Raw genomic sequence first — 14,803 nt, forward strand, 5'->3', positions numbered from 1 at the left:
TAAGACTGCCAATTTAGTTTATGCACTTGTGTGCCCCTGTGCAGGCGCACTGTTGTGAATTCTGCTTTTGAGCTCCCTCTGGTGGTAGCAGATGGTAATGCAGTTGTTCCTGGGCTGCAGTCTTGGACAGGTGTATCTGCTAATTGCAGTTCTGACTGGGGTATTTAGGCTTGCAGGACTCATTAGTCCTTGCCAGTTGTCAATGTTTTTTGGGATATGATGGATCTCTGCCTGGCTTCTCCTGCTTGGCTGCCATTTCAGCAAAGATAAGTGTCTGTTTCTTTTTCTGTGGCACACAGGCTGTGACGAGGTGTCTAGGATTGTTAGGTACACTCCACGGCTACTTCTAGTTGTGGTGTTAAGATCAGGATTTGCGGTCAGTATAGTGACCACCTACTCCAGTGAAAGTTTTCATGCTGCTCCAAGGTCACCGGATCATAACAGCGCACACAGCAACACATTGAACCCAAACAAAAAAAGAAGAAAAACTTTAGGCTATGTGCACATGTTGCGGATTAGCCTTAGGAATTTCTGGTGCGGATTCTGTCTCTCCTGGCAGAAAACGCACCTGCGGATTTGTCGCGTTTTTGCTGCGGTTTTCTTGCGGATTTGCTGCGTTTTTTACCCCTTCGGTTTTCTATAATGGAATGGGTACAAAAACGCTGCAGATTCACAAAAAATAAGTGACATGCTACTTCTTTTAAACTGCAGCGTTTCTGCAGTGGATTTTCCGCAAAGTATGCAGAGCATTTTTTTTTTTCTCGTTGCTCTCATGGCTCTCTACAGCAATCTGTTCATCGCATGTTGCATGCTATATTGCTTTCATGTCCATGTGTTTTGATATGCTATATGCAATTTCTTAATTATAATATGTACATCTGTTGATATAATATATGATTTTTAGCTATATGATTTACCACATTGTGTGTCATAATAAAATGCATCTCCTCTTTACATTGTTTTGGTGGTCAGTGTAACTCGACATGTTGATATATTATTATTATTATCGTTTATTATTTAATATGGTTACCATTTGCATGAGTGTTCGCTGACATACATATGTTATTTATAATAAATCTTGCCACATGTGTTCTCATGAGGTGTTACGTATATGCTATTCGTTCTATTGTATAATATGGACATCATTAAGAGAGAGCGTGAGATATATATATATATGTGGTTTTCCTCAATAATTGTATGATCTAGTCACATATTCTGCTACAATAAACATGTTCTCTTTTTTATATTCTTTACATTTTTGTGCCCAGTTTGTGATATCTATAGTTTTGATTATTGTTTGACTTGCACATAGGTTATTCATGGTTTTTGTTTTACATTTCGATAGTTGCGGGCACTTTCTTGTATTAAGATTGCTACATTGCGATCTGCATGGATGTGCCGCTTGTGTGTATGTCCTAGGCACTTATTTGCTTTCATATGTATGGGCACTTTGTTCCCTATACCAAGATGGCCGCGTCATGTTTTTTGCGCATGCGCAAACCGCTATGTGTGCCGGATCTCATTCTCTTCCGGCCGTCCTCTGACGCTTGGTTACATGGGCCCGTGTGTACCAGCGTCATCGGACGTGATCTAGCTGCGACTGCTGATTGGCACTCTTATAATCGCGGTAACTATAAAAGGATGGGACATTTTAACTTTGGCATGCCCCCCTTGAGGAAGGTTGATCCGAAACGCATGTCGGGAGGGTGGGAGACAGTGCGGCACATTGCTCATTACTACTAGGTATGTGATTTGATATACTAAATGTATGCCCTGTTGATATCTGGCTACTTATAATGTTGTTGACACGGGGTGGAATGTTCTTTAGACATTGCATACTGCTATTGTGTATTCAATATATGGCACCTGGGTTTTGGTATCTTACAATGTCTAATTATGATTGATTGGGTATTTGTGCCGCTCTGTTCCCCTACTGCAGCTTGCAGGTGGTTGCCGATTTTAGCCATTGCTGTTATTTAAGACTGGTTATATGTATATTTCCAATAAAAATTTATTTTGTCATGATTTTGGACTAGTACACTATTTTCTTGGTGGTTTTCTATTTTGAGCTCTTGGTTGTGCGCTGCAGATATGTAATAATTTTCACTCACTGAACCAGCTAAACTATTTGGGGCTGTTTTAACCGCTTTGAGCCTGCCTATGTGGGACCAGGTGGGCTCTCTTATCCCAGTGAGTGATAAGTGTATATATATTTTTTCTATCTTATTAGTGCAAACCACGAGCTTGATGTGGGGTATTGATACCTTTTTTACATAGAGATCTATAGAACTTGTTAATTTATAAATACTCTTAAATACCCTCAAATGCACTAAAAATTTGAGTTCTACGTGGAATATGATTATTATATATTCATTGGTTTTCCTGCATTTTGAGCTCATTTCATTCACTGGAGTAGCTAAACTGTTTGTTGCTATTTCAACCCCTTTGAGCCTGCTTGTGTGCGTCCTTATATACAAAGGGTTTTTCTTGGGTATGTTTTTATATGTTTTTATGATTGTATGCACTTTGTTTTTTTCAATAAAAGCCTTTTTCACTACTTACGGGTTGTGTGTGCACATCTTTGGCGCCTCTTTTTCTTTTCTTTGTGCATTCTATGTTTAGGCGCAACGCTAGCACCCCCCCCCCATTATTTAGTATATTATTTATGGTGGTGCCCACTTTATTCTTTCTTCTACTACCTACAATGTTTGTGCACGTTCTAAACTACCACATACCTGTCCATCTGGTCCTGTTTTGCCACTTCCTGTTCCTAACAAGGTCTTGGGAGACAGGTACAGTATAAACGTATCATTGTCAGTAAAGAGATATGTGGAACTTCTTGAGCCCTCATCCCTACCGACTCCCCGAATAATGGTTGATGGAAACCAGGAGTTTCACATTTTGAGGATTGTAGATTCTTGCCTCCGACATTGTTCCTTACAATACTTGGTGCATTGGAGGGGTAATGGCCCAGAGGAAAGGATGTGGGTTTCTGCATCAGAGCTGACTGTCCCCAGGCTGGTTCATTCATTCCACACCTCTTATCCTGAGAAACCTGGTCTTGAGTGTCCATAGGCCACTCAAAGAAAGGGTAATACTGTCACGGATATGTCAGAGGCTGTAGACCGTTGCACTGCATATTGCTGCCGAAGGTCTCAGCAGGTTGCTTTGCTGACTAGTAGCCACCTCCCCCGGCTGATGGTGTCACCTGGATCTGGGGGTTTATAACACCCAGCTTCCTGTTGGGAGTTGCAGTGTTATTTCTATTCCTCCCTTGTGAAGGCTTGGAGCTGCAGCTGTCGGTTACCTTCCTTTCTGGTGTCTGGAGGACACCTGCTGTTACCTTTATGAGTCTGCTAAAGATTAGAGTCCCCCCCCCTTCGTCTATCCCACTTGTCTGCAGTGTAGTGGGGATTGACTCATGCTCATGCCTATGCAGGGATTACTGCTAGGGCCTGACAGGGCTTAGGTATCCTGCTCGGCGATGGGTGCGGAACCTATTTAGGGTCTTAATGCAGACAGTGTGACGTTAGTTCTGCCTAGGGGTCTCCACTCCCTGCTTCCTTAGTGTTGGGCTCCCCTTCCCCTTATCACTTTGCATTGCATTTAGTCTGTCTAAGGGTATGTGCACACGTGGAAATGGTCCACTGCGGATTTTTCTGCAGCGGATTTGATAAATCTGCAGGGCAAAAACACTGCGGTTTTATCGTGGATTTACTGCGGTTTTTGTGCGGATTCCACTGTGGTTTTACACCTGCGGTTTTCTATTATAGAGCAGGTGCAAAACCGCTGCGGATTCTGCACAAAGAATTGACATGCTGCGGAATGTAAATCGCTGCGTTTCCGCGTGTTTTTTTCCGCAGCATGTGCACTGCGGATTGTGTTTCCCATAGGTTTACATTGTACTGTAAACGCATGGGAAACCACTGGGGACCCGCAGATGCGGATTCGCAGCAAAATCCGCAGCGTGTGCACATAGCCTTACACCTTGCGTGACAATGGCCGTATATGAGCCTTAGCCAGACTCCAAAAGGTGGTAAATAACCGAGATTTCAGCATTTTAGCTCCTGGTTTGAAGTCAATAGCACAATCATATGCCGCCATATAATAGACGTCCGGTAACTGGTGATAATTCCCTCATGTGTGGGGTCTATTTGTCTCCAGAGAAATCACACGTTACATTCCACACATAACACTGTGTAGAAAAGGCGGCGCGGGGTAATTGTGCCAGTTGTGAGGGGAAATGATGGCGGAAACGTCACTGACTGAGGAGAAGTTTCCATGTAGCGTCTTCACTGCGGATATCATTCCCTGAGGCCCCTGATCATGTGACCCCTGACTCCTCCCCTCCTGTGACCTCATCACAGGTCCTGTGCGCACAGAGCAGCCATATATGTGGAGTGCGGCTCTGCAGGTGGAGGTAGGTGGTGGAGATTCCCCATTACTAAGCGCGGGGGTCAGTAACCCCTTCAGCACTGAGACTCTTGGTGTTTTTGTTGGCACTTTATACGAATCATTATGTTTTTGTACTATTTCCTGTAATAGATACATAGGACCGAACTATGGAAGACAGGAAGTGAGGGAACGGATTGTTCTCATAGTACAGGGCCCCTTTCTTGGCCCCCACACAGTGTAATGCCCCCATTATGCCCCTGTAAGCAGGGTTCTGCCCCACAACCAGCTGCCTCTGGCACTTTACCATGAGCTGGTACCTCAGATTCTTCCCCGCACCCCTTTCCTTTGTTTGGCGCCAAATCTGTTCTGCCTTTGGGGCTATGGCCTTTATAATATCAGTAACTGCGTCATCAAGGTCTCCTGACCAGGTGCACCCTCTAGATTCTTCCTTCCTGAAACCTCCCTCTTCCCATTGATGTCACATGGTCCCGTCTGGACGGCAGATGGCAGTCTTTTTGTACAAATGCTGCACGTGATGCCCCTCACACAGTATAATGTTTCCGCAGTACTGTCATCTCACACAAAAGATATTTCCACACTACAACCATCCCAGCACACAGTATAATGTTTCCGCAGTACTGGCATCTCTCACACAAAATATATTTCCACGCTACAACCATCCCAGCACACAGTGTAATGTTTCCATCCCCCTCACTGACCACCAACAACTAATTAATAAATATTCAGCCTCATTCTTGGTGCAGATACTAATGGACTCAGGACCTATGAGATATTTACCATGCGATAGTTGGATGGGCAGGAGTGTATCATCCATAGCGGCAGCCCACTCAGTCACTATTATGCCTTTGAATTGAAAGGGTAGAAGAAAAAATACCGCACACTCGAAACTGGTATGATGCAAAAAGGTATATGCCAGATTTATTCACGAAAACAAGTCAACAATTGCCACTGTAATAATTCGTAGATAGAAACCCGACGTTTCGACCCTCCCGGGTCTTATTCATGGGGTTACTTAACTCTTTTGATACACAGACATAGGAGTGGCAGTGATAGAAGACAAGACAATGGTCCTTTTAAGGCATAACCTTATAGTGGGTCCAATAATTGCTCCTGTAGTGTAGGTAGAGGGGTCCTGTTTAGGGTGAGCCACAGCATATAAAGAAGTGCTTATAATGGGTCCAGTGAATGCTCCTGTGGCATAAATAGAGGGATCCTGCTTAGGGTGGGCCGCAGCATGTGGAGCTGTCCTGCTCTGTCCTGTGTCCGGGGGTCAGTGGCGCATCCCGCGCCCAGCTGTGTTGTCCTGTGTTGTCCTGTTGTCCTGGACAACACAGCTGGGCGCGGGATGCGCGGGGGAGAGTTTTTAGCATGGATGCGTCCAATTGAGTTGCCGCAGCCGCAATACCATGTAAGTGTTCCTTAATGCGTATCTTAAACTGTCGTGTGGTCAAACCCACATAGATTGTGTTACAAGGGCACCAGGCATGGTAGATCACATTTTTATCTGTACATGTAATACTCTTTTTAATTTCAAACTGACGAGATCCACTGGCATTCTCAAATGTATTGCAGCGGTCGATGTTAGGACACGCCACACACCGACCACAAGGGACGCAGCCATGTGCCCCCGCCATTGTATCCAAGAAAGTAGTTTTAGGCTCACTAACATAATGACTGTGGACCAAATGGTCCCGCAGATTTTTTGATCGCCTTGCTGTGACAGCTGCCCTCTCTGTAAGAAATCTTGAAATTATTTGGTCGGCTTTTAGAATATGCCAGGACCTGTCCAATGCCCTACTCATATGTAAGAAGTGGGAATGAAATTTTGTTACAAAACAGACTATATCCTGATTTTAATGACGCTTGCTCCGTATAATAGTGCGAGTCTAGATGAAAACCTCGCCCTATTAAAGGCTTTTTTTAATTTTACGGTTGCTGTACCCCCGCTCGATCAAACAACCCTTTAGGTCTTCAGCTTGTCTCATAAAGTCATCGTTGGTTGAGCAAAGCCTACGGAGCCACAAAAATTGTCCAGTAGGGATGTACTGAATCATATGTCCAGGTGGGAGGAATAGCATATAGGTTGAAGTGGGTTTATGGAAAATATCCGTTTGTAATTCATCACATTTGTCCCTCTTGAGTGTCACATCCAGGAATTCAACGGTGTCACTATGATATTTGTACGTGATGTAGATGTTCAAATCATTATCATAGAGTGACACCATGAAATCGTGGAGTCGTTCCTTAGGCCCCTGCCAGATCAGCAAAATGTTGTCAATGTACCGCGTCCATGAGAGGATGTGGCCCATTGATGACAACTGATCCGGCAGGGAGAGGACCCTTTCCCACAGCCCCAGGAACAGGTTGGCATAAGCTGGGGCAAAAGATGCCCCCATCGCTGTCCCCTGGAGCTGCAGGAAAAAGGACCCCTTAATTTTTTTGTTTTTATGTGTCAGAGTGAACCTAAGTAACTCGATCACCAGATCACTGATGTCCCTTGGTAAATTAGATGTAACCAGAAAAAATGTCACTGCTCTTAGGCCATCATCATGCCTGATGCTGGTATACAGGGACTCTATGTCCGCTGTCACCAGCATCGCATCCCTGTCAAAAATAGACCGCCCACCCGTCTTAATAAATCTCCTGTATATTTAATGAAGGATGGGAATGCTTCTACTAAGGGTTGTAATTTTCGAATCTATCCATTTGTTGATATTTTCCAAGAAGTTCCCCCAACCTGAGATGATAGGATGCCCGGGGGCTTCCGCGTGTCCTTATGGATTTTTGGCAATAAATAGAAGGTGAGGATGGTGGGTTCAGTCACCCCAAGGGCCGTGGCCAATTCCTTGGTGATCGTCCCCACCTCCCTAGTATTGTTAATGATGGTCTGTAACTGTGTGGAATAGGCGGAGAAGGGGTTAAAGGTGAGTTTTCTATAGCAAGTTGGGTTGTTTAATTGGTGGAGGGCCTCTTTTTCATAGAGGACCTTAGGCCACATTACAATATTACCCCCTTGTCCGCCGGTTTGAATTCCACATCAGATAACTCCTGAAGGGCGCGCAGACGCTCCCTTTCTTTTTTGGACAAACTGTCATGATGGATATAGCGTGGAATCTTAAGGAATTCCTTAGTCACAATTTTGGACAAACAGTTCCACATTTGGACATGAAGACAGGGGAGAGAACTTCTTGGACTTAGGGCGAATAGTTAGTTGCACCTTACCTCCCTCAGAGGTATTATGTTCGATGGCCAATTCCTCCAGAGCGCGTAGCGCTATCTGTTCTTACTCTGTAGGAAATAATTCAACAATTTTACCGTCAAAGAAATATTTTTAAAAAATCAATGAGCGTTCAAACATCTGTAGATCTTTTACAGCCGTAAAGGCATCAAATGGCACAGCTGGTGCAAAGGATGGACCCTTTTCAAGGAGTGCCAAATCCATATCCGTAAATCTATATTGACTAAGTGTATTACTTTATTGTCACGTCTTTGATATTCGGGTGAACGGTACTCATGCCGTCTATATGGGTGAAAGTTGTGATCTTTCTGCCTCCTCAGGGATATTCCTGACCTAGTAGTCATAGATGGACCAGATATTTCAGAATGGGCACTCACTGATGAGACAGACGACAGCGATATTGGGGCGGGATTTAAACATCGCTTCACTTTTTACTATTGATGCTGCCTATGCAGCCCTATGCTACGTGGGCTGTGTTAAATGCTATGTGGGCTGTGTGAAATGCTATGTGGGCTGTGTGAAATGCTACGTGGGCTGTGTAAAATGCTACGTGGGCTGTGTTAAATGCTACGTGGGCTGTGTTAAATGCTACGTGGGCTGTGTTAAATGCTACGTGGGCTGTGTTAAATGCTACGTGGGCTGTACTATATACTATTTGGCTGTGTTACATACTACTTGGCTGTGCTATATACTATGCAATATACTACGTGGCTGTGTTATATGCTATGTGGCTGTGTTATATGCTACGTGGCTGTGCTATATGCTACGTGGGCTCTGTTATATGCTATGTGGGCGTGCTATATGCTACGTGGGCTATGTTATATACTACTGGTGCGACCTATGCCAGCAGGGTATCTGATAACTGGCAGGGCGCATGTATTGATAGCGCATTATATTTTATTCTTAATATTGAGCTGGCTCTTCAGAACCTGTCTTACCCTTTAATGGTATTTGGATGTTGCTGCTTTGGTTGCCTCCTTATCATGGTTTTAGCATCTTGTTGGTTGTATTAGGATTTTCTGCATTGATGATTGTGTTATGAAAAAGCTGCAGAATTATGGTTCATTTGTAATAATTAGATTAAATATTTTACATATATGGGTGGGGCTACGTGCAGTGGGCGTGGCTTGATATACATGCATACATACACTGTTTTATATACAGCTCTGGCAAAAATTAAGAGACCACTGTACAATTTTATAAAAATCAGCTTCTCTACATGCCTGACAGCCATTCCATTCCAGTGTCAGTTGAATTCCAACCAGAATACATCTCATTCTACTTAATGTGCTTCTGATTAGGTGATCACCTGAACCAAATCTTATTTAACAACGGAAAGTATAAAAACAAAAAACACTAAAAAAACACTGCTGTGGAGTTCACAATCCTCTTGCAATAGGACAAGCTGGATGGCAAAACAAGTGCTAGAAATATCCCAAAAGTAATAGGAATGAAAAAATAACTTTTAACCATGCCAAAGGAGTTGAAAAGAAAAGTCTTTAGTGAGGAAAAGAAGGGCTCAATTCTGGCTTTACAAGCAGAGGGATACAGTAAACGTCATGTTGCATCCATCCTTAAAATTTCTAAGACGGAAGTCCATTACAACAAGGTCAAGCAGCAGACATTGGGGACAACAAAGCTACAGATCGGCAGAGGGCAAAAACAACTCTTCACTGACCGGGATGACCGTCATCTTATTCGAATGTCACTCACCAACCACAGGATGACATGGAGTGACCTACAAAAGGAATGGCAAATGGCAGCTGGGGTGAAGTGCACAGCAAGAACAGTTCATAACAGGCTCCTGGAGGCAGGCCTCAAGTCATGCAAAGCTAGAAAAAAGCCTTTCATCAATGAGAAGCAAAGGAGAGCCAGGCTGACGTTTGCCAAAGACCATAAGGATTGGACCATAGAGGTCTGGAGTAAGGTAATCTTCTCTGATGACAAACAAACTCTTTAGGACAGCATACATATTCATAGGGGTGGCCTCAGGCCTGAGTAACCCAACCACCACACGCAATAGCCATGGAACTACTCCCAACAGTATTGTATACAAACAAGTAAATATAGTACCAAAATCCCCCCAAAAAGAAGTAAAATCAAGATAATTTTATTTTACTAATAAATATAAGGCACCAAAATAACATAAAACATGGTCAAATCATAAACGTTTTTAGCAAGACAAAGATTCAGGTGCAGCAGAACACAAGAAGACAAACAGCACAACCAAGGAAGATCATTTAAGAAGATATACCATTTCTAGTAAAGTGACAATGCTTCAAGTATATCCAGAGTTAAATAGTGATAAGGGTAGCCATGTCATAATACAGTGTGGTCAGTTTAGCATATAGTTAAAATGTAAAGCCGATCATATTATCACATGGCATCCACTAATGCTCACATAAGTTGAATAATTCTTACCCATAGTTGTGATGCCTGTCACCTATAATTTGACATGGCTACCCCATCATCACTGTTTAACTCTGGATATCCTTGAAGCACTGTCACTTTACTAGAAGAGGTATATCTTCTTAAATGATCTTGCTTGGTTGTGCTGTTTGTCTGCATGTCTTCTGCTGCACCTGAATCTTTGTCTTGCTAAAAACTGTGTATGATTTGACCATGTTTTAGGTTATTTTGGTGCCTTATATTTATTAGTAAAATAAAAATTATCTTGATTTGACTTTTTTTGGATTTTGTTTGTATACAATCTTCTCTGATGAGTCTAATTTTCAGTTTTGCCCAACACCTGGTCCTCTAATGGTTAGATGGAGACCTGGAGAGGCATACAAGCCATAATGTCTTGCATCCACTGTGAAATTTGGTGGAGGATCGGTGATGATCTGGGGATGCTTCAGCAAGGCTGGAATTGAGCAGGTTAATCTTTGCGAAGCACGTATTAATCAAACCGCATCCAAGGTCATCCTGGAAAAACAGTTGATTGCTCCTGCTCAGGCAATGTTCTCCCAACTCTGTGGACTGTTTTTTTTCCAGCAGGACAATGCACCATGCCACACAGTTAGGTCAATCAATGTGTGGATGAAGGACCACCACATCAAGACTCTGTCATGGCCAGCCCAATCTCCAAACCTGAACCCCATTGAAAACCTCTGGAATGTAATCAAGGGAAAGATGGATAGTCACAAGCTATCAAACAAAGAAGAACAGCTTACATTTTTGTAACAGGAGTGGCATAAGGTCACCCAAAAGGAGTGTGAAAGACTGGTGGAAAGCATGCCAAGACGCATGAAAGCTGTGATTAAAAATCATGGTTATTCCAGAAAATATTGATTTCTGAACTCTTCCTGAGTTAAAACATTACAATTGTTGTTTATAAATGATTATGAACTTGTTTTCTTAGCATTATATTTGAGGTCTGCAAGCAATGCATTCTTTTTGTTATTTTGACCATTTCTCATTTTCTGAAAATAAATACAAAATGTATTGCTTGGAAATTCGGAGACATGTGGTCAGTAGTTTATAGAATAAAAGAGCAACTTACATTTTACTCAAAAATATACCTATAAAGAGATAAATCAGACAAAATGAAAATTTTTCAGTGGTCTCTTAATTTTTGCCAGATATGTACAGTGCAGACAAAGTTTGGACAAACCTTCTCATTTAAAGATTTTTCTGTATTTTCATGACAATGAAAATTGTAAATTCACACTGAAGGCATGCAAATTATGAATTAACACATGTGGAATTATATACTTAACAAAAAAGAGTGAAACAACTGAAAATATGTCTCATATTCTAGGTTCTTCAAAGTAGTCACCTTTTGCTTTGATGACTGCTTTGCACACTCTTGGCATTCTCTTGATGGGCTTCAAGAGGTAGTCACCGGAAATGGTCTTCCAACAATCTTGAAGGAGTTCCCAGAGATACTTAGCACTTGTTGGCCCTTTTGCCTTCACTCTTAGGTCCAGCTCACCCCAAACCATCTCGATTTGGTTCAGGTCTGGTGACTGTGGAGGCCAGGTCATCTGGCGTAGCACCCCATCACTCTCCTGCTTAATCAAATAGCCCTTACAGCGCCTGGAGGTGTGTTTGGGGTCATTTTCCTGTTGAAAAATAAATGATGGTCCAACTAAACGCAACTGGATGGAATAGCATGCCGCTGCAAGATGCTATGGTAGCCATGCTGGTTCAGTATGCCTTCAATTTTGAATAAATCCCCAACAGTGTCACCAGCAAAGCACCCCCACACCATCACACCTTCTCCTCCATGCTTCACGGTGGGAACCAGGCATGTAGAGTCCATCTGTTCACCTTTTCTGCATCACACAAAGACACGGTGGTTGGAAACAAAGATCTCAAATTTGGTCTCATCAGACCAAAGCACAGATTTCACTGGTCTAATGTCCATTCCTTGTGTCCTTTAGCCCAAACAAGTCTCTTCTGCTTGTTTCCTGTCCTTAGCAGTGGTTTCCTAGCAGCTATTTTACCATGAAGGCCTGCTGCACAAAGTCTCCTCTTAACAGTTGTTGTAGAGATGTATCTGCTGCTAGAATTCTGTGTGGCATTGACCTGGTCTCTAATCTGAGCTGCTGTTAACCTGCGATTTCTGAGGCTGGTGACACGGATAAACTTATCCTCAGAAGCAGAGGTGACTCTTGGTCTTCCTTTCCTGGGGCGGTCCTCATGTGAGCCAGTTTCTTTGTAGCGCTTGATGGTTTCTGCAACTGAACTTGGGGACACTTTGAAAGTTTTCACAATTTTTCGGACTGACTGACCTTCATTTCTTTAGTAATGATGGCCACTCGTTTTTCTTTACTTACCTTTACTTGCCTGCTTTTTTCTTGCCACATTACAAATTCTAACAGTCTATTCAGTAGGAATATCAGCTGTGTATCCACCAGACTTCTGCACAACACAACTGATGGTCCCAACCCCATTTATAAGGCAAGAAATCCCACTTATTAAACCTGACAGGGCACACCTGTGAAGTGAAAACCATTTCCGATGACTACCTCATGAAGCTCATCAAGAGAATGGCAAGATTGTGCAAAGCAGTCATCAAAGCAAAAGGTGGCTACTTTGAAGAACCTAGAATATAAGACATAATTTCAGTTGTTTCACACTTTTTTGTTAAGTATATAATTCCGCATGTTAATTCATAGTTTTGATGCCTTCAGTGTGAATGTACAATTTTCATAGTCATGAAAATACAGAAAAATCTTTAAATGAGAAAGTGTGTCCAAACTTTTGATCTGTACTGTATATACAATGTTTGATTTCATTATGTATTTTATGTGCATTATTTCTTTCCATTGTTAGACACTGATGAAGGTCAGGATACTGTACTACAGTTTTGACTGCATTAAAATTACCTCAAATCTTCAAAAGTTGAGTGCCAAGTTTCTTTATCACAGACACCATTATTAGGCATGTAAGTATCGTAGACTAGGCTGCCCCATTCTATTGAGTACTTGGGGGAGGAGGGGCATTCAGCAGCAAGTGGTTAAACTGACAGGTTTCTTGTTGCAGCTTCCCCTGCACCGTCCCTGCGGTGTACATCGATGTTCTAGGGCCCAAAAGAGTTATTTTTTTTAAAACAATTGTTTATTGTATGAAAAAATAAAATGTGTATTTTCTTTTTACAAGAATTGTTGGAGTCAATTTTTTTAGAAACATTTTAATATCTGTTTTTTTTCCTGGTGTTTTTCCTGTAATATAGGAAAGCTTAAGGCCAGAAATAAACCCCATAAATCACTGTACATGGAGACTTTGGGATCAGATCATTTCTGTCCGCGGTGTTTGTGCAAACAACAAAACCTTTTCTAAAAGCCTTAGGGTATGTGCACACGTCAGGATTTCTTGCAGAAATTTTCCTGACAAAAACCGGACATTTCTGCCAGAAATCCGCATGCATTTTTACCGCAATTTTACCACGTTTTTCACGCGTTTATGATGCATTATTGACGCGTTTTTGGTGCGTTTTTTTATGCGTTTTTTCCCAAATGCATAGAATAGCGGGAAAAGCGCAGAAAATCCGCAAGATTAATGAAGATGCTGCTTTTTTTACCGCAATGTGGTTTTTTCGCGGGAAAAAAAACGCATCATGTGCACAAAACTTGCAGAATGCATTCTAAATGATAGGATGCATAATGCATGCGTTTTTAATGAGTTTTTATAGCGTTTTTACCGTGAAAAAACTAAAAAAAAAAGTGAAAAAACCTGAACGTGTGCACATAGCTTAAAACTTCTGTGTGTGAATCAGACCTGAGATCTAACGTGATAGAAGATTACAGTGCGGGGAAGACGGGAAACCTTCATATAGACGGCCGGTGGTTATGAAGTCAATGACCGACTCTGGACAAATCTGTTTCTAGAGCCGTAGTAGAAGATGAAGATGTCGTCCTCATCATGAAGTAGTTATTTCTCCTGTCACGTGTAATGAATATCTCCTGCAATATTGCTAATGCCGATTCCAGTGTTGGTAAATGAGACGAGAATTAGCGTTATGGAAGATGAGTCTATGAGGAACGTATTCAGCTGCCGACTCCGAGGAAGAAACTGCTTGTTGTCTGTGGCCTAAAATATATGGGTTTTATTACTGGATGTAAAGAAGGAAACTAAATACTGTAAAATAATAAATCTCCTCATATGTTTCCCTTATTATCTCCAGTAATTGTATTATTACACAGGATTTTTATGATGTTACATCGGCTCATCTTCTTCTCATTCAGGTCTCTACAATATCGGATCCTCTCAATGAAGATCTTATACAAAATAGAATTTTCCTGATTTACCAATCAAAGATGGATTTTACCAGAGACAAGATGGCGGAGAGGATATTACACCTCACCCTAGAGATCCTCTTCCGGCTTACTGGAGAGGTGAGAGATTGTGATTTTGTCACATTACATCATTCTTATCTATGGGAATAACAGATGGACTGGAGAGGTGAGGACTAATGAGATCTAATGAGATTTATTAATGTGTCTCTCCATAACCAGGATTACACAGTAGTGAAGAAGACCTCTAGTGAACGCTGTCAGGACCCTGCGTCTGAAGAATGCAGAAGACCCCTGAGCCCAATCACGGGGCCTCCACCTCACCCCCTGATACATGAGGACATCAATGACCAGAAGATCCTAGAACTCACCTACAAGTTGATTGAGCTGCTGACTGGAGAGGTGACAC

General features: G+C 42.2%; 1 protein-coding gene across 1 annotated transcript in view; it reads left to right on the forward strand.

Moving 5' to 3' along the window:
• The first annotated feature begins 4,363 nt into the window (after positions 1 to 4,363).
• The window catches only part of LOC138663260 (zinc finger protein 605-like), a 75,874-nt gene continuing 65,434 nt past the window's right edge, over positions 4,364 to 14,803 (forward strand). Inside the window, exons 1-3 of the mRNA XM_069749432.1 lie at positions 4,364 to 4,420; positions 14,347 to 14,496; positions 14,617 to 14,796. Coding sequence (XP_069605533.1) covers positions 4,394 to 4,420; positions 14,347 to 14,496; positions 14,617 to 14,796 — 357 coding nt within the window. The 5' untranslated portion in view covers positions 4,364 to 4,393. The remainder of the gene's footprint in view (positions 4,421 to 14,346; positions 14,497 to 14,616; positions 14,797 to 14,803) is intronic.

Source organism: Ranitomeya imitator, chromosome 2, assembly GCF_032444005.1.
Source record: "Ranitomeya imitator isolate aRanImi1 chromosome 2, aRanImi1.pri, whole genome shotgun sequence".
Classification (NCBI taxonomy): domain Eukaryota; kingdom Metazoa; phylum Chordata; class Amphibia; order Anura; family Dendrobatidae; genus Ranitomeya; species Ranitomeya imitator.